Source organism: Aulonocara stuartgranti (assembly GCF_965226115.1).
Source record: "Aulonocara stuartgranti genome assembly, chromosome: 10".
NCBI classification, from domain to species: Eukaryota; Metazoa; Chordata; class Actinopteri; order Cichliformes; family Cichlidae; genus Aulonocara; species Aulonocara stuartgranti.
In genome coordinates, this window is record NC_138946.1 from 705,346 (window position 1) to 720,000 (window position 14,655).

Sequence of the window (14,655 nt, forward strand, 5' to 3'; positions counted from 1 at the left end):
TTTGTGTCTGTGTGTGCCTGTATGTCTGTGTCTATATGTCAGGTTGGGTATCAGACGCCACCTCTCTGGGGACATCTCAGGCCCTCCAAGGTTTGGAGGCCTATCTCCCCCCACCACCACTTCCCCTGCCAGTGGCGGACTCCCTCAGACATCGGTGCGTTGGTGGTTCTTTGTGTCTGGGGGTGGGCGTCCAGGTACACACCGGCTCACTCCTTGGCGGCCGCTTATCGGGGCCTGGAGCCTGGGGCTCGCTCGGGCCACTTCGGAGGTGGGGTGCCCCCGGCCTCTCGGCCTGGGGCTCGGTCACTCAGGCACGGCTGGCTGCCGGCGGAGCTCACGGGCGCGTCACTGCAACCCCCCCTGGCCTCTGCTCCGCGGCTGCTGAGTGAGCCCTCATCTGGGACTCTCCTCAGCTCTTTCTGGGACAGTGGCGCGGCTGCCCCTCTGTTGGTCTTCCTTGGTCTCTTGTGTTCTGGGGGCCTCTGGATGTCTGGAGTTTTGATCTCCTCCATACCTGCTTCATGCCCTGGAGGACGGGGCTGTGGCCCCCCCACACCCTCTAGCAGATCATCACATGAAGGAACCTTTTAAAAACAAGCGCATCCATGCTCACAGGTGTACACACGGGTGATCACACCCACAAACTACACCCTTTTTGGCTCCTACCTCAAAGCACACTGTGTTCTGTTGATCTTATGTGCTGCACAATAATGTTTAACATTTAGTATTTACTGTCATATTCCCATATATCATTGTGATGTTGTTTATTCTATTATTCTTGTTCTCTTCTGCTTGCTTTCTTTTTCTTTCTCAGCAGGTGACCCAGGTGATCGATAGATGTATTTTTTTTTTCTGCTCGTTCTGTTGGTTTTTGGTTTTTGCCCTTCTCCCCCGTCCCTCTTCTCAGATGTTTCTCTTTCTTTCTCCCCTTCTTTCCCCCAGTCAAGTCTGTCCCGTATTCAGCAAGTGAAAATAAAATAAACAATAAAAGGTGAATCAAATGGACCATTACGGCAAGGCTGGGATGGTCAGTTTGGTAAAGTAAATCCGTTGGGCATCTTTCTTTGCCTTTAGACAACAATTCTGATGCAAAAGAGCCAAACGGGACAGGCAAAAAAAAAAAAAAAAAAAAAAAAAAGGACATGAAGTCAAGAGGGGTGTCCAAATTCTTGGGCTGCCTCCACCTTCGCGGTCTACGTGGGCGGGTTCCTTTGAAGACCGAGAAGGCCGGAAGTAAACAGCTCTGAAACTGGACGGTCTCGCCTTCAGATCTGCGTCAGCGCTGTCTCGGTGGAGTTAAATAAACTCGTCCGTCTGCTCCTTGCTGTCTAAAATGTAACAGGACACTGGAGTAAACTCGACCATCTGTTTAATCAGTTTTCTGTTTGACGTTTATTCCGCTGTGTGAAAACCACCCGGGGGATTAATAAAGTTTAATCTAATCTAACCTAATCTAATAACACTGATCTCAGCCAAACCGATTTACTCACGAGCAAATAAAACAAAAAGCCCAACAATAACGTTTTAGGTTGTCTAAGTGTTTTATATATCATGTTTAACCTGAGTAGTGAAAGTCCGCGGTGATCTGAAAGTGATGTGCCGGGAGTTGTGCCGTTCTCGGCTTCAGTGACCCGCGACCTCCCGGCTCGCTGTCGAGCTGGTGGGTAACAGACGTCTCCGAAAACGTTGGACGTCTTGATAAACTGAGCAGATATTTGAAGTTTACACAGCTACATTCTCGCCTGGAAATATGTTAAAAGTTTATTTTGTGACCGAGAAAAAGTAATAAGAGTAAGCCTTACTCAGGGCAGACACACATGGAGACACAACCAGGTCCTCTGGTGTCTGGCTGAGAGCGCAAAAGGAAATCCATCAACGCTCAACCTTTCACAAACCAAGAGGAGCGTCAGTTTTCATCAACATTTGTCCGGGAATGGGACAAGCCGAGGACGAGCCCCTCAACCCCGGACCTGGGCCCGCTGAAGGTTGCCAGGGATTGCAGATGCAAGTGGACTTGGATAATTGGCTAATTTTTCCCACAGAGATCGTAACAACTACTCTGCGACCAGACCTCGTCCTTTGGTCTAACTTGCGTATGTCATTGAGCTGACGGTACCATGGGAGGAAGCAACTGTGGAAGCGTTTGAGCGTAAGAAGCTGCGGTATGCCAACTTGGCAGCTGAGGCAGAGGACAGACGCTGGAAGATCAAGGTGCGCCAGGTGGAAGTGGGGTGCAGGGGCTTTGTTGCTAGTACAACAGCAAAACTGCTCAGAGAGATTGGGATCAGAGGACAGGCACAACGGCAGGCTATAAGAGAGCTAGCTAACACTGCTGTCCTTCAACGCACATATTAAACAAATATGTAAGACTGCTTTCTTCCATTTGTGCAACATCTCTAAAGTTAGAAATATCCTGTCTCAGAGTGACGCTGAAAAACTAGTTCATGCATTTATTACTTCCAGGCTGGACGACTGTAATTCATTATTATCAGGAAGTCCTAAAAACTCCCTGAAAAGCCTTCAGCTGATCCAAAATGCTGCAGCAAGAGTCCTGACAGGGGCTAGAAAGAGAGAGCAGATTTCTCCTGTTCTGGCTTCCTGTTAAATCCAGAATTCAAAATCCTGCTCCTCACATACAAGGTCTTAAATAATCAGGCCCCATCTTATCTTAATGACCTTGTAGTACCATATCACCCTATTAGAGCACTTCGCTCTCGCTCTGCAGGCCTACTTGTTGTTCCTAGAGTATTTAAAAGTAGAATGGGAGGCAGAGCCTTCAGTTTTCAGGCCCCTCTTCTGTGGAACCAGCTTCCAGTTTGGATTCAGGAGACAGACACTATCTCTACTTTCAAGATTAGGCTTCAAACTTTCCTTTTTGCTAAAGCATATAGTTAGGGCTGGACCAGGTGACCCTGAATCCTCCCTTAGTTATGCTGCAATAGATGTAGGCTGCCGGGGGATTCCCATGATGCACTGGGTGTTTCTTCTTCACTCACTGTATTAACAGACCTCTCTGCACTGAATCATATCTGTTATTAACCTCTGTCTCTCTTCCACAGCATGTCTTTATCCTGTCTTCCTTCTCTCACCCCAACCAATCACAGCAGATGGCCCCGCCCCTCCCTGAGCCTGGTTCTGCTGGAGGTTTCTTCCTGTTAAAAGGGAGTTTTTCCTTCCCACTGTCGCCAAAGTGCTTGTTCATAGGGGGTCATATGATTGTTGGGTTTTTCTCTGTATCTATGAAGCGCCTTGAGGCGACTTTTGTTGTGATTTGGCGCTATATAAATAAAATTGAATTGAATTGAATTGCTGAGAGGACCAGTCACTGGCTATGGCTAAAAAGGGCTGACATCACTTGGGCAGCTAAGGCAGTCAGCTAACCGCGATACACATGCCAAGGATTGATCGTGGTGGGCCTGCCTCAGCAGGGGGCGTCAAAGGGTAAAACATAACATTAGAAGTTTTGCTGGTTGACTGCTACAGCTGTCTCAGTGCCTCCTGGGGACTGCGCAGTTAACCTCATGGTACTGAAACTAAAAAGAAGAATGAAAAATATTCCGCTCTTCTCTCCTCTGCTCTTCTTCCCTTTTCTGGGAGGCAGTGGGGAGGTAGAGCGCACAGCCCGATCCAGCGGGGAGGTGTGGGAAGCCAGATCGGGCGCCCCCCTTCCGGCTCTCCTCTCTGCTCTCTCCTATCTTATCTTACTTACTTGTCTTACTTCTCTCTGTCACCTTTTCTGTCTCTTTGAAGAAGTGAGGCTCCATAAATGCTAAAGAGGTAAGTATTATGTGGACAAGAAACAGGGTAACTATGTGCGAATGCTGTTTGTTGATTACAGTTCAGCGTTTAACACAATAGTGCCCTGCAGACTGTTCACAAAGCTCAGGGATCTGGGACTTAACAGCCGTCTGTGTGCATGGGTGTTGGACTTCCTCACTGGCAGAACTCAGGTGGTGAGGGTGGGCAGGTGCTTCTCCAACAGCATCACCATCAACACAGGAGCACCTCAGGGATGTGTCCTCTCGCCACTGCTCTACTCCCTCTACACTTCAGACTGTGTGGCCACCCACGGCTCCAACACCATTGTGAAGTTTGCTGACGACACAGTGGTGTTGGGTGCCATCTCCAACAACGATGAGGCGGCCTACATGGATGAAGTGAAGAATCTGGCATCGTGGTGCCAGGACAACCACCTCCAGCTGAACGTCAGCAAGACCAAGGAGCTGGTGGTGGACTTCAGAAGGGGTCAGCACAGAGACTACAAGCCCATTATCATCAATGGAGCTCCAGTGGAGAGGGTGCAGTCCTTCAAGTATCTTGGTGTCCACATCTCCTCAGACCTGACATGGGCTGCCCACATTCAGGCCCAGACCAAAAAGGCTAGGCAGCGCCTGTATCACCTACGACAACTGAGGAAGTTCAGGGTCTCTCCAAAGATCCTCAGGATTTTCTATACAGGCGCTGTGGAGAGCATCCTCACACAGAACATGACATCGTGGTTCGGGAACAGCTGTGTGAAGGACCAAAAAGCTCTCCAGAGAGTGATCCGTACAGCAGAACGCTGCTGCAGGATTGCTCTCCCCCCGCTTCAGGACACCTACACCAGGAGATGCCGGACTAGAGCAGATACTGAAGGACCCGTCCCATCCTGGCAACAAACTGTTCCAACTTCTGCAATCTGGTAGAAGGTTCCGCATCTTCCGGGCAAGGACAGAGAGACTCAAGAGGAGCTTCTATCCCCAAGCCATCCGTGCCCTAAACACACACACCCGCCCTCTCACATCATCTATAATTGACTGAGACAGGACTCTTCCAGACACTAAACCAAGGCACAATGTACATTTCAATTCCTTTAATTTTAAATATGTTTATATTGTCTATCCTGTAAAATAGTCAGATGTCTATTCATATTAATGTACAGAATTCACCTGCTTGCTGCTACTACTGCACATTCACCCAATGTATATACTTCATATATATATATATATATATATATATATATATATATATATATATATATATTAGGGGTGCAACGATACACAAAATTCACGGTTCGGTTCGGTTCGATATTTTGGTGTCACGGTTCGATATTTTTTCGATACAAAAAAAATGTTCATGCCTTTTTAATTTGTCATTTATTAAAATTATAAATATATATTTTAACACAAAAGTACAGTTTTTAAATTTAACCCTAACCCTTGTGCGTGTTGTTTTTTAGCTCGTCATATTGCAGCCACAGAAATTCTTTTGTCCATGAAACCATAAAGCTGCACTTTCTTTTTGCCTTATAGTCTGATTTGTCATAACTTCTCCGTTTTGTGGTAAGCTTTTCTTTGGCTGTCACTTCTTCACCCTGACCTGTCTTATTTGGCTCAGCAGAACTAAAATATAAATCTGTCTGTGAAGGTTCTCAGTCATCCAGGTCATCGTAGTGAAATATATATCCTGCCGCACTCACATAAGCTCAGCGATTCTCTGCGCGATCAACCTCTCACATGTTTAAGCTGCGGGAGATTTCACTTGTCATGTTTGCATAGTAAGCTAACGATTAATAAGACGATGTCAGAGGAATTGGTGCACAAATTATCATCACTCACAGATCAGTGCTGTCGCTCTCTATACACAGTTCGCGCGATTGCAAAGTGAGAGCAAAAAAACAAGCGCAAATTCAAACACGATTTCAATATGTCACATATTGACAGTGGCTCACCCAATGACATAATTACCCAGCTACATTTCTGAAAGAATGCAAAAGCATTGACATATATTTTCCTTCCTACAATAGCCCGACAGGCAGGGGAGAGATAGCCCCGGGACGTCGGGCTAGCGACATTGCGAGCCCTGTATCTGATTGAGGAATCACTCATCTTTGGAAAAGAGAGTTTATTACAGAGAAATGTCTCTTTCCAAAATAAAAGCTATACTATCCGCTTCTTCTGGGCTATATTCTCAGCAGCATAAGGAGAATCATGTGCTAACAGCTGTCTAAATGACTCGGCTAAAGTTAGTAGCATGCTTGTTGTTTTTGTCTTTGCACTAGGATGATGTCGGTGTAAATGTGCAGTCATATTCGTTGTGTTCCCACTAGTGCTTTCAGGTTAATCTCGTTGAAATGACCTTAACGCCACAACACGGCAAATCTCCGTTAACGAGCTACCCTATACAGAGGGGCTAGACGGCCAACACGTTAACAAGCTAACTGCGCTAACACACTAGCTCCCACCCATGTAATTGAGCATTGCATGGCACATCCAACATACTGTTTTACTTTAGTCCATGACTCGCTTACCTTCAGGGTCATACGTCACATGAAAACCAAAATAATTCCAAACGCCAGATCTGAATGAGGGTGGGGAGGTCCACTTCTGTCTCGCTAGCTTTCCCTGCGCTCTTCCTTCTGATGATGCTGTCTGTGTTGAGTGCTCAGTGAATCTGCGTTCGACTACTCCGCCTAGGCTGCACTCTCGAGCCTAGGCGGAGTAGTCAAATGCAGATTCACTGAGCGCTCAACACAGACAGCATCGTCAGAAGGAAAGTTGATAAAATAAATTACAAATTTTGTATTGTTCTTTTTTTTTTCTCCCCTTTGGTTTTCTTTCTTTCTCTCCCCCTCTTTCTTTCATTCTTTCCCCCTGTCCTATCCCACAGTCATGTCTGTCCCGTTTGCAACTGAAAATAAAATAAATTCATAATTATAATAAAGGTCAATCAAATGGACCAATATGATGATCCACTTAAAATAAATCCTCTTGGCATCTTTCTTGGCCTCAAGACAACAATTCTGATGGCTATAGATCCAAACGGGACACAAAAAAAAAAAATTGAAAAAAATTGAAAAAAATTGTATTGTTCGATACATATGCGTACCGAACCGAAAGCACTGTATCGAACGGTTCAATATCGATACGAATATCGTTGCACCCTAATATATATATATATATATATATATATATAATGTTCTTCCTCTACACCCCCCCCCCCCATTTTTGCACATGTCGAGGAGCGTGTCAGGCTACATTTCACTGTGTGTTATACTTGTATAACTATGCATGTGACAAATAAAGAACCTTGAACCTTATTTCTCAGTTGCAGTGAATAGATAGAAAATAAACTGTAGGAAACTAAACAGAAGAAAGAAGAAGAGATATAACAATTTAACATAAACCAGTGACACTCCAGGGCCTGATCAACCCTGGCAGGGCCTCCTTGGATGAGGGATTCTAGTGATAATGGCCGAAACACCCGATGAATCCAAGGTCCACAACTGATGATGTGTCCCAAAATTTAAAATGATAATGCAGATCAGATCTCTAATCCCTAAACCTAACCAAGGAGGGAAAATGGCGGATTAGCCTGGGTAAAAGACTGAAAGTCGTGTGTGCTGCTGGCAAAGTTTCTGTTATGCCTCTCCTCATAACAACCATCCCTCAAAAGTCTCTCCATCTAAAGCATCATCAGGAAGAGTAACATCGAGTCCTTTACGGAATCAATTAAAACTAAGCAGCTGCCGCCATTGTTGAAAACTGGAATTGGCTGGGCCGCGCTATGAATTCTGGGATATGGTGGGCCACGAAGGACACACCCGACCCATCCTTCAAATTCAGGTAAAAGGAGGACACATTTGTCAGCTGCATTCGGAGGAGTCTACAAAGTTGGACAGCCTTCGTTGCGTCGCCAATCACAGGTTAGATACATCTCAGCCAATCACAGGTTAGATACAGCTCAGCCAATCACAGGTTAGATACAGCTCAGCCAATCACAGGTTAGATACAGCTCAGCCAATCACAGGTTAGATACACCTCAGCCAATCACAGGTTAGATACACCTCAGCCAATCACAGGTTAGATACAGCTCAGCCAATCACAGGTTAGATACACCTCAGCCAATCACAGGTTAGATACACCTCAGCCAATCACAGGTTAGATACAGCTCAGCCAATTACAGGTTAGATACATCTCAGCCAATCACAGGTTAGATACACCTCAGCCAATCACAGGTTAGATACAGCTCAGCCAATTACAGGTTAGATACATCTCAGCCAATCACAGGTTAGATACAGCTCAGCCAATCACAAGTTAGATACAGCTCAGCCAATCACAAGTTAGATACATCTCAGCCAATCACAAGTTAGATACACCTCAGCCAATCACAGGTTAGATACACCTCAGCCAATCACAGGTTAGATACACCTCAGCCAATCACAAGTTAGATACAGCTCAGCCAATCACAGGTTAGATACAGCTCCTGTGCTCTGCTGCTTGTTCACCTGTGAGGCCGTCCGAGTGTTTGAGCGCTCGCTCCACCTGCTCTCTCCTCCTCGACTCCAGCGCCTCCTGCAGCTTCCTCTTTGCCTTCTTCTCCTTCTTCAGCCTCCGCTGGATCGACACTGATGAGGAAGATGAGACGAAGAGGACAGGTAGTGTGAACAGTTCTCACCTCTCTCACCTCTAGTCCATTAGAGCTCACTTGACCTCTGACCTGTTACACCTGTCTCACCTCTGGTGTGCAGCTCGGAGCTCAGCTGTCTCTGCAGAGTCTGTCGGGCGTCCCTCTCTCTCTCCAGCTCCAGCTTTAACTCTTTCCTCTCCTGCTGGCTCTGTTTGTCCTGAGAGCGAGCGCTCTCCACCGCCACCTTCAGGAGACCCTGAGAAACACACGCAGGTAAGTCCCTGATGTTCTCAGGTACTTTTCGTCTCTGCATCTCTGATGTTCCCTCACAGTATTTTAAATTCTGCACATTAACATGTCTCAGATTCCCGAGTTCCCACATCCTCGTCATGTAACCTTGTATTGATTTCACATTTGCTCAATTTGAAATATTCCAGTCTCAGCTTTTTGATTTCATGGTCAACATTCCTCCTCATGAGCTGAATTGATGTCTCGACTGTAGAGGAATTTCTTTTACTTACGTATTAATCACATTATTTTATTGTATGATGCCTTGGTGCCACTGGATTTTAACTGTCTGACACTCATACGTTAAGACAAATGGTGGGGGTCTAGTAAGGAAGTTGGGGGAAGCAGACAACTCCACAGGAAGAGTCTTTTGTCTCTTCGAGGACTCTGGGAGGCAGCAAGGGAGTGTGAACCTTAAGGTGTGAAACAGCTGTGCACTGCCTTTTGTTCCTGGAGAAGGTATTTAACTGAGAGCCATGCTAGGCTCAGGGAGACTCTGCTGACCTGCCCCGCGGTCATGCAGGCTCCACCAAGCTTGGTTTTCTGTTCTTTGTGTTTGATTAAAGAATGTTAGCTACTGCTCACCGCTCGTCTGCAGGCTTTATTTAAGGGAAAACTTCCACAACACTACATTGATGTCTCTATATGAATATTTCACCTCCATCATCTCGGTCTGTCACCTGTATGTTGGTCAGCAGCGTCTCCATCGATGACAGACCCTCAGCCAATAGGAACGGAGCAAAGGTGGGGTTTGTGTGTTTGATTGACAGTGACTGGGAGGTGAGTGCCAGCTTCTCATAGGTTGGTTTGATGAGGGGGAGGGGCAGCAGGCTGTCCTCTGCAGGTAGGAGAAAAGCAGCTTAAACAAAAATAAAAACATCTGGACTTTATTGTACTTTAATGTTCTACGTCATCATCTGTTCTCGCTGCTGTCGTACATGATCTCCACAGTAGAACCATCACTGGCGCTACACTGTCATGTCTTACATTAGCTCGGTCACTGCTGATACCAACAGCAGAGGGCGATCTCACGAGCTGAAGCTAAAGTCAGGCCCATTATCTGCATGTTATCCTGTTCTGAGTTACACATGCAGTCGTCCTTTAAACTGAGTCTGATGGACGAGCCGAGGATGAAGCTGAACCAGGGCCACAGACTCAGAGACATAAATATCAGTTGGGCCGGAGTCTGTATCCAAACACCTCAGGACCCGTTACTGTTCATGTACCAGCTGCTCCTCTCTCTCACACACACACACACACACACACACACACACACACACACACACACACACACACCTTTTTCTTTCAAAGCCTGTTTGATGTTTCCTGGCTCCCCATCTGTAGTGTGAACACATGAAAACGTGCAGATCAGTGACTGTGTGCGTGTGTGTTCTTGTTTAGAAGTATTGTGGGGACATACTGTTACAATCACATTACGGGGACTTTGAGGCGACAAAGAGCAAAGCTGTCATAGTTCACATAAGTATGTCTACTGTGAGTGGTTACCCAGCTCTGGTGTTTGTGCTGGTGGAAGGGGTGATGATGATGATGATGATGAAGATGCCCTAGAAGGCGATTGGCTGGTTGGTTCCTGTGGGTGGAGCTCATCATCGCTGGGAGTGGGGGAGGGGCTACCTAGAGGAGACTCCTGAACACACACTTAGCATTAGTGCTGGTAATATTAACACTGCTAGCATTAGTCCCTTTAGCATTGGCTCTTTTGGCATTAGCTCTGGTACTTTTGCTGCTGCTAGCTTTTACCTTGCTCTCTTCTGTGTGGACCTGTGACACAACGGCCATGTTTGCTAAATCACTGAGCTGACTCATGTGATTCATCGCCATAGCAACACTGGCAGGAGGCAAGCCCACAGGGAGGATGGGATGTGGCATAACCATAAATGGAAGGTCTGACAGGCCTGAGGAGGGCGGACACAGATAAGTTATGTGCTGTGACGCTAAGCTAACAATGATCAGGCGTCCAATGAGAAGAGAGCGGTGACTCACGGTTGGCTAACAGCGAGCTCTGCTGCTGCAAAGTGTTGAAATGTAGGGATGCCGAACCAGCAGGAGGCGCTACAACTGAGGGGGGAGGAGAGAGGAGCTGCTGCTCCTTTTCCCAGGATCCTTCACTGCCTCCTGCTGAGGGAACAAAGGTTTAGACTTTGGTGCCGTCCTTTGATTTGCTATAGTGTCAGATTGGAATAAACTGATGGAATCGAACCCGTGTCCTCGTTCTCCGACTCAGGTCTGCTGTAAGGTCGCTGCTGATCACTGCTGCCATGGAAACGCATCATCATCCGCATCTTCTGGAGCCTCAGAATCTCGGCCATCGCTGCCGCCGCTGTCAGCCCTGCAGACAGGAGAACAAAGAGTGATGGCAGAGTGTGTCCTGAAGGGGGCGCCGCTGCACTCACAAAAGAAGGGTTTGGATTGTTTCTGCTGTAAATGTTTGATGAGATGTGTGGAGATGATGATGATGATGTGAAGAATCCGTTCAGTCCTTCAGAAATCAGAGCGAGACTGAATCGTCTTTGTTGGTCATGAAAGCTTTTTTCTTCCTAGAGAGGAGGAGGAGGAGGAGGTGATGAAGGTAACTGTTTTCAGGAAGTTGCTGACTGATCAATAATTAACAACCCTGGCAGCCTGAAAGTCTCCAGTGACTGCTGGTGTCTCTCGACCATCTATCTCTCCCTGCAGCCACTTGGCCCAGTTAATTAGCTGCACCAATTAATTCGATGCTAACGAGTGGTCGGTCTCCCTGCGGCTTGTTAAATGAACAAAAACACAAAGAAAGTTTGATCCTTTTGTTCTGCAGCAGATTCTGTGAGAGTGACAGCCATGGGTGATTAGCCTAGCTTAGCACAAAGACTGGAAGTAAGGGGAAACTGTTAGCATGGTGACCTCGTGTGTGAAGTCTCATCACAGCAGCAAACTGACCTTGAGTTCTCCTGTTCTCTCAGTATTGAAATAAAACACCTGCTCTTATTGTGGAAGAACATTCAGCAGGAAGGAGATGCTGGTGCAGGAAGTGACAGTCTGACAACCTGTGACTGTGAAATGTTTCATTTCTTAAATGTGTTCATGCACGCTCAGTCATCCAGGAAAGGAAATCCTGAAAGTTGATTCTGTTCATCTGGATGTTTTCAGTGGGAGAAACGTTTCATCATCATCATCAGGTGACGTCTTCAGTCTTAGCTGACTGCAGGTATCAACCTTATAAACAGGACATTTGCATAATGACTGAAACCAGCAGGGTTAGGGTTAGGTCACAATGTGCTGGTAGGTCAGTTTATGATCATTAATATGCAAATTCTCATGACCATTGATCAACAACCACTGATCAATAACCATGAGTCCCATTCACAGAGAGGTGGGGAATGGCTGCAATCACAGCATTGTAAGATGGTGACAGATGTACCCTTAGGCCCCTCCTCCATTCAGAGATGGTCTTTCCCTTTTCACGTAAATGGCCTCCTTGACTCCGCCCTCAAACCAGCGTTCCTCCCTGTCCAGGATGTTACATCCTCATCATTGAAGGAGTGTCCACTGGGCTGGTACTCATGTCAGCTGACACTGAAGAAGTCACCTGATGATGATGAGATGTTTCTCCCGCTGAAAACATCACTGAAGATGGTGATGATGACAGGACGGAGCACATACCAAACCTTTCACCTCTGTCACTGCGGACACACCTGACAGCTTAATGAAACACACACACACACACACACACACACACACACACACACACACACACACTGCGTCCTGCAGACAGACCGTGCGGTTGCTGAGCAACAGGAAACAGCTGTTCCTCCTTCACTGCACACGATGTAGACGACAAACAGGATGAATTCATCAAAGTGACACGACTTTGATTTTATTCATCTGTTTATCCCGAGAGCAGCCGCATGCTTCAACTTCCTGTTCCACACACACACGGGAAAGGCACACACTGATTTTCAGTGCAGAGCTCAGAGGGCTTCAAACAGCGGTCCAGATTTCATCAGCTGATGTGCGTGTGCAGAGTTTGAGGAGGAAATAGAAACAGCCTCCATCAGTTCATCAGAACTGGCCAATCACAGAGCTGTTAGAAGTAATCCTGTCAGTGAGGAGGAGGAAGATGAAGCAGCTGTTTCACAGCTGCAGAGCCGTGCTGATGGAGACTGATTGGCTGACAGAGTCTGCTGCTCTGAACTAATAAAAGGTGCCGAGTGGCTGATTTGATCCGTGGCTGTTCCTGCAGTGGTTTACACATCCCACATGACTGTCCTCAGGAACGCTGACACACGTCTATTTTGTGGAGAAATGAGAAACCAAAGAGTCAAATCAAAGCCTATGACAATAAAAACATTTCCTCGCAACCTTCTGGTTGCCACATCAGCCCACCTGTTACGCCCCTAGTCTAGGCGTGTAGGGACGCACATAAGGTTGGAGGAGAGAGAGACAAATCCCCGCCCTGGTTCCCAAGCCAAACATCCAAACCAGTTGTGAGTAAAAAGGTGATTTTATTTAAGGAAAAGAAGCATAGCTCCAGGGTGAGCCCAGGCCAAAATAATAAACAAAACCAACTAAGTCCCACCAGAGAAAAACTAAACCCTAGGAAAGAAACAGAACAAACAAATGACAGAGCTATCCCTCGCTCCCTACCCGGAAAACAGGAGAAAACGGTTCCAAAAGAAAAGGCGGCTCACCCCTTCCGCTTCAGCCCAAGAGTGCCTACGCTCTCAGCTGATGCACCAGGAGCGGCTTTCACAATTCACGCTCACACAAATACACAATAAAAATACAGGCTGGGAAAACCAGGGTCAGGGTGTCGGCTGTCAAGCTACTCGCTCGCTCCACTCTCTCTCCCTCTCTCTGTGGATCTGTCAGAGCGGCTTTTTGAAGGTAGTCACCTGCTCCATGGTCCAATCAGCCGCTCACTACTCTTCATTAGGGGAGGGACCTGGAAAGAGTCTTAAGCACAGTACAGAAACACAGAAAGAAAACAGCCCACACAGGGTCCTCATGGCCACAGCCGTAACACCACCTCCTCCTGTAACAAGTGTTTAGGTAATAAAAGGTTCAATGATGTGTGTAGTGGCGAATTTCTGTCCCAAGCTTCGAAAAAATCATTCTTCCACTTCTTAATGTGAGCTGTTCAGATTTATTTCTGACTCGTACATACAAACAAAAACTATTTGCTGCTACAGCGCACATTTCCATTGCTGTCCTGGCTCACTCTAACCTGCTACCACACATACGCTGTAATGTTTTCTTGCCCGACACAAATTAAATGCGCAGCATTTATTCTCTAACAACATATCATACAAAATCAAACATGTAACATAATAACTGAAACAGTATCAAAAATATTTCTCTATAGATTGGCTCTAACATTTCCAGCCCCATAATTGGAGGGCGTGAAGACTGACAATTAGCGAACACTTACAAAAGAGCCAAATAACATTAACACTTCCTGTATCACACATGGTCATTCAAATTATCTTTCACAAAACCTGTAATCGACCAGAACATATACTGTATTTTCTCATTCCAAGTTACATGACATTCTCACAGATCAAGCATAGCTTGTCAATGGGTCTTTCTAAGGTGTTAGTCTTTGTCTTGATGATCACACGCCGCACCAGACCCTTAGCATCTGGAATGACACGAAGAACTCTCCCCAACATCCACGAGCTTCACATCCACGAGCTTCTTGGCGCCGACTCGTCGACCACCATTACAATGTCCCCCACAATTACATTTCTTCTGACCTGAGTCCACCTTTGACGCTCTTGAAGCATAGGCAAGTACTCGCGCACCCACCTCTTCCAAAACAAGTCAGCAAGATATTGCACTTGCTTCCAACGGCGGCGCGAGTATGAGTCTTCCTTTCTGAAAAGTCCAGGAGGCAAACCCGGCTTTTTCTTCATCAGTAGCAAGTGGTTAGGAGTCAGTGGTTCCAGGTCTGTTGGATCATCTGTTACTGTAGTCAGCGGT

The 14,655-nt window shown here is 46.5% G+C and overlaps 1 protein-coding gene across 5 annotated transcripts in view; it reads right to left on the reverse strand.

Annotated features, from left to right (window-relative positions):
* LOC309715213 (dachshund homolog 2-like) overlaps positions 1 to 14,655 on the reverse strand; it is a 43,184-nt gene that overhangs the window by 2,980 nt on the left and 25,549 nt on the right. For 2 of the 5 annotated variants that reach the window (XM_082548139.1, XM_082548135.1), the window contains exons 3-10: positions 10,898 to 11,026; positions 10,681 to 10,815; positions 10,438 to 10,592; positions 10,183 to 10,324; positions 9,973 to 10,014; positions 9,357 to 9,514; positions 8,497 to 8,644; positions 8,267 to 8,386 (exon numbers count right to left, since the gene is read on the reverse strand). In XM_082548139.1, coding sequence (XP_082404265.1) covers positions 8,267 to 8,386; positions 8,497 to 8,644; positions 9,357 to 9,514; positions 9,973 to 10,014; positions 10,183 to 10,324; positions 10,438 to 10,592; positions 10,681 to 10,815; positions 10,898 to 11,026 — 1,029 coding nt within the window. The remainder of the gene's footprint in view (positions 1 to 8,266; positions 8,387 to 8,496; positions 8,645 to 9,356; positions 9,515 to 9,972; positions 10,015 to 10,182; positions 10,325 to 10,437; positions 10,593 to 10,680; positions 10,816 to 10,897; positions 11,027 to 14,655) is intronic. The other 3 variants (XM_082548136.1, XM_082548138.1, XM_082548137.1) reach the window with 3 other exon arrangements.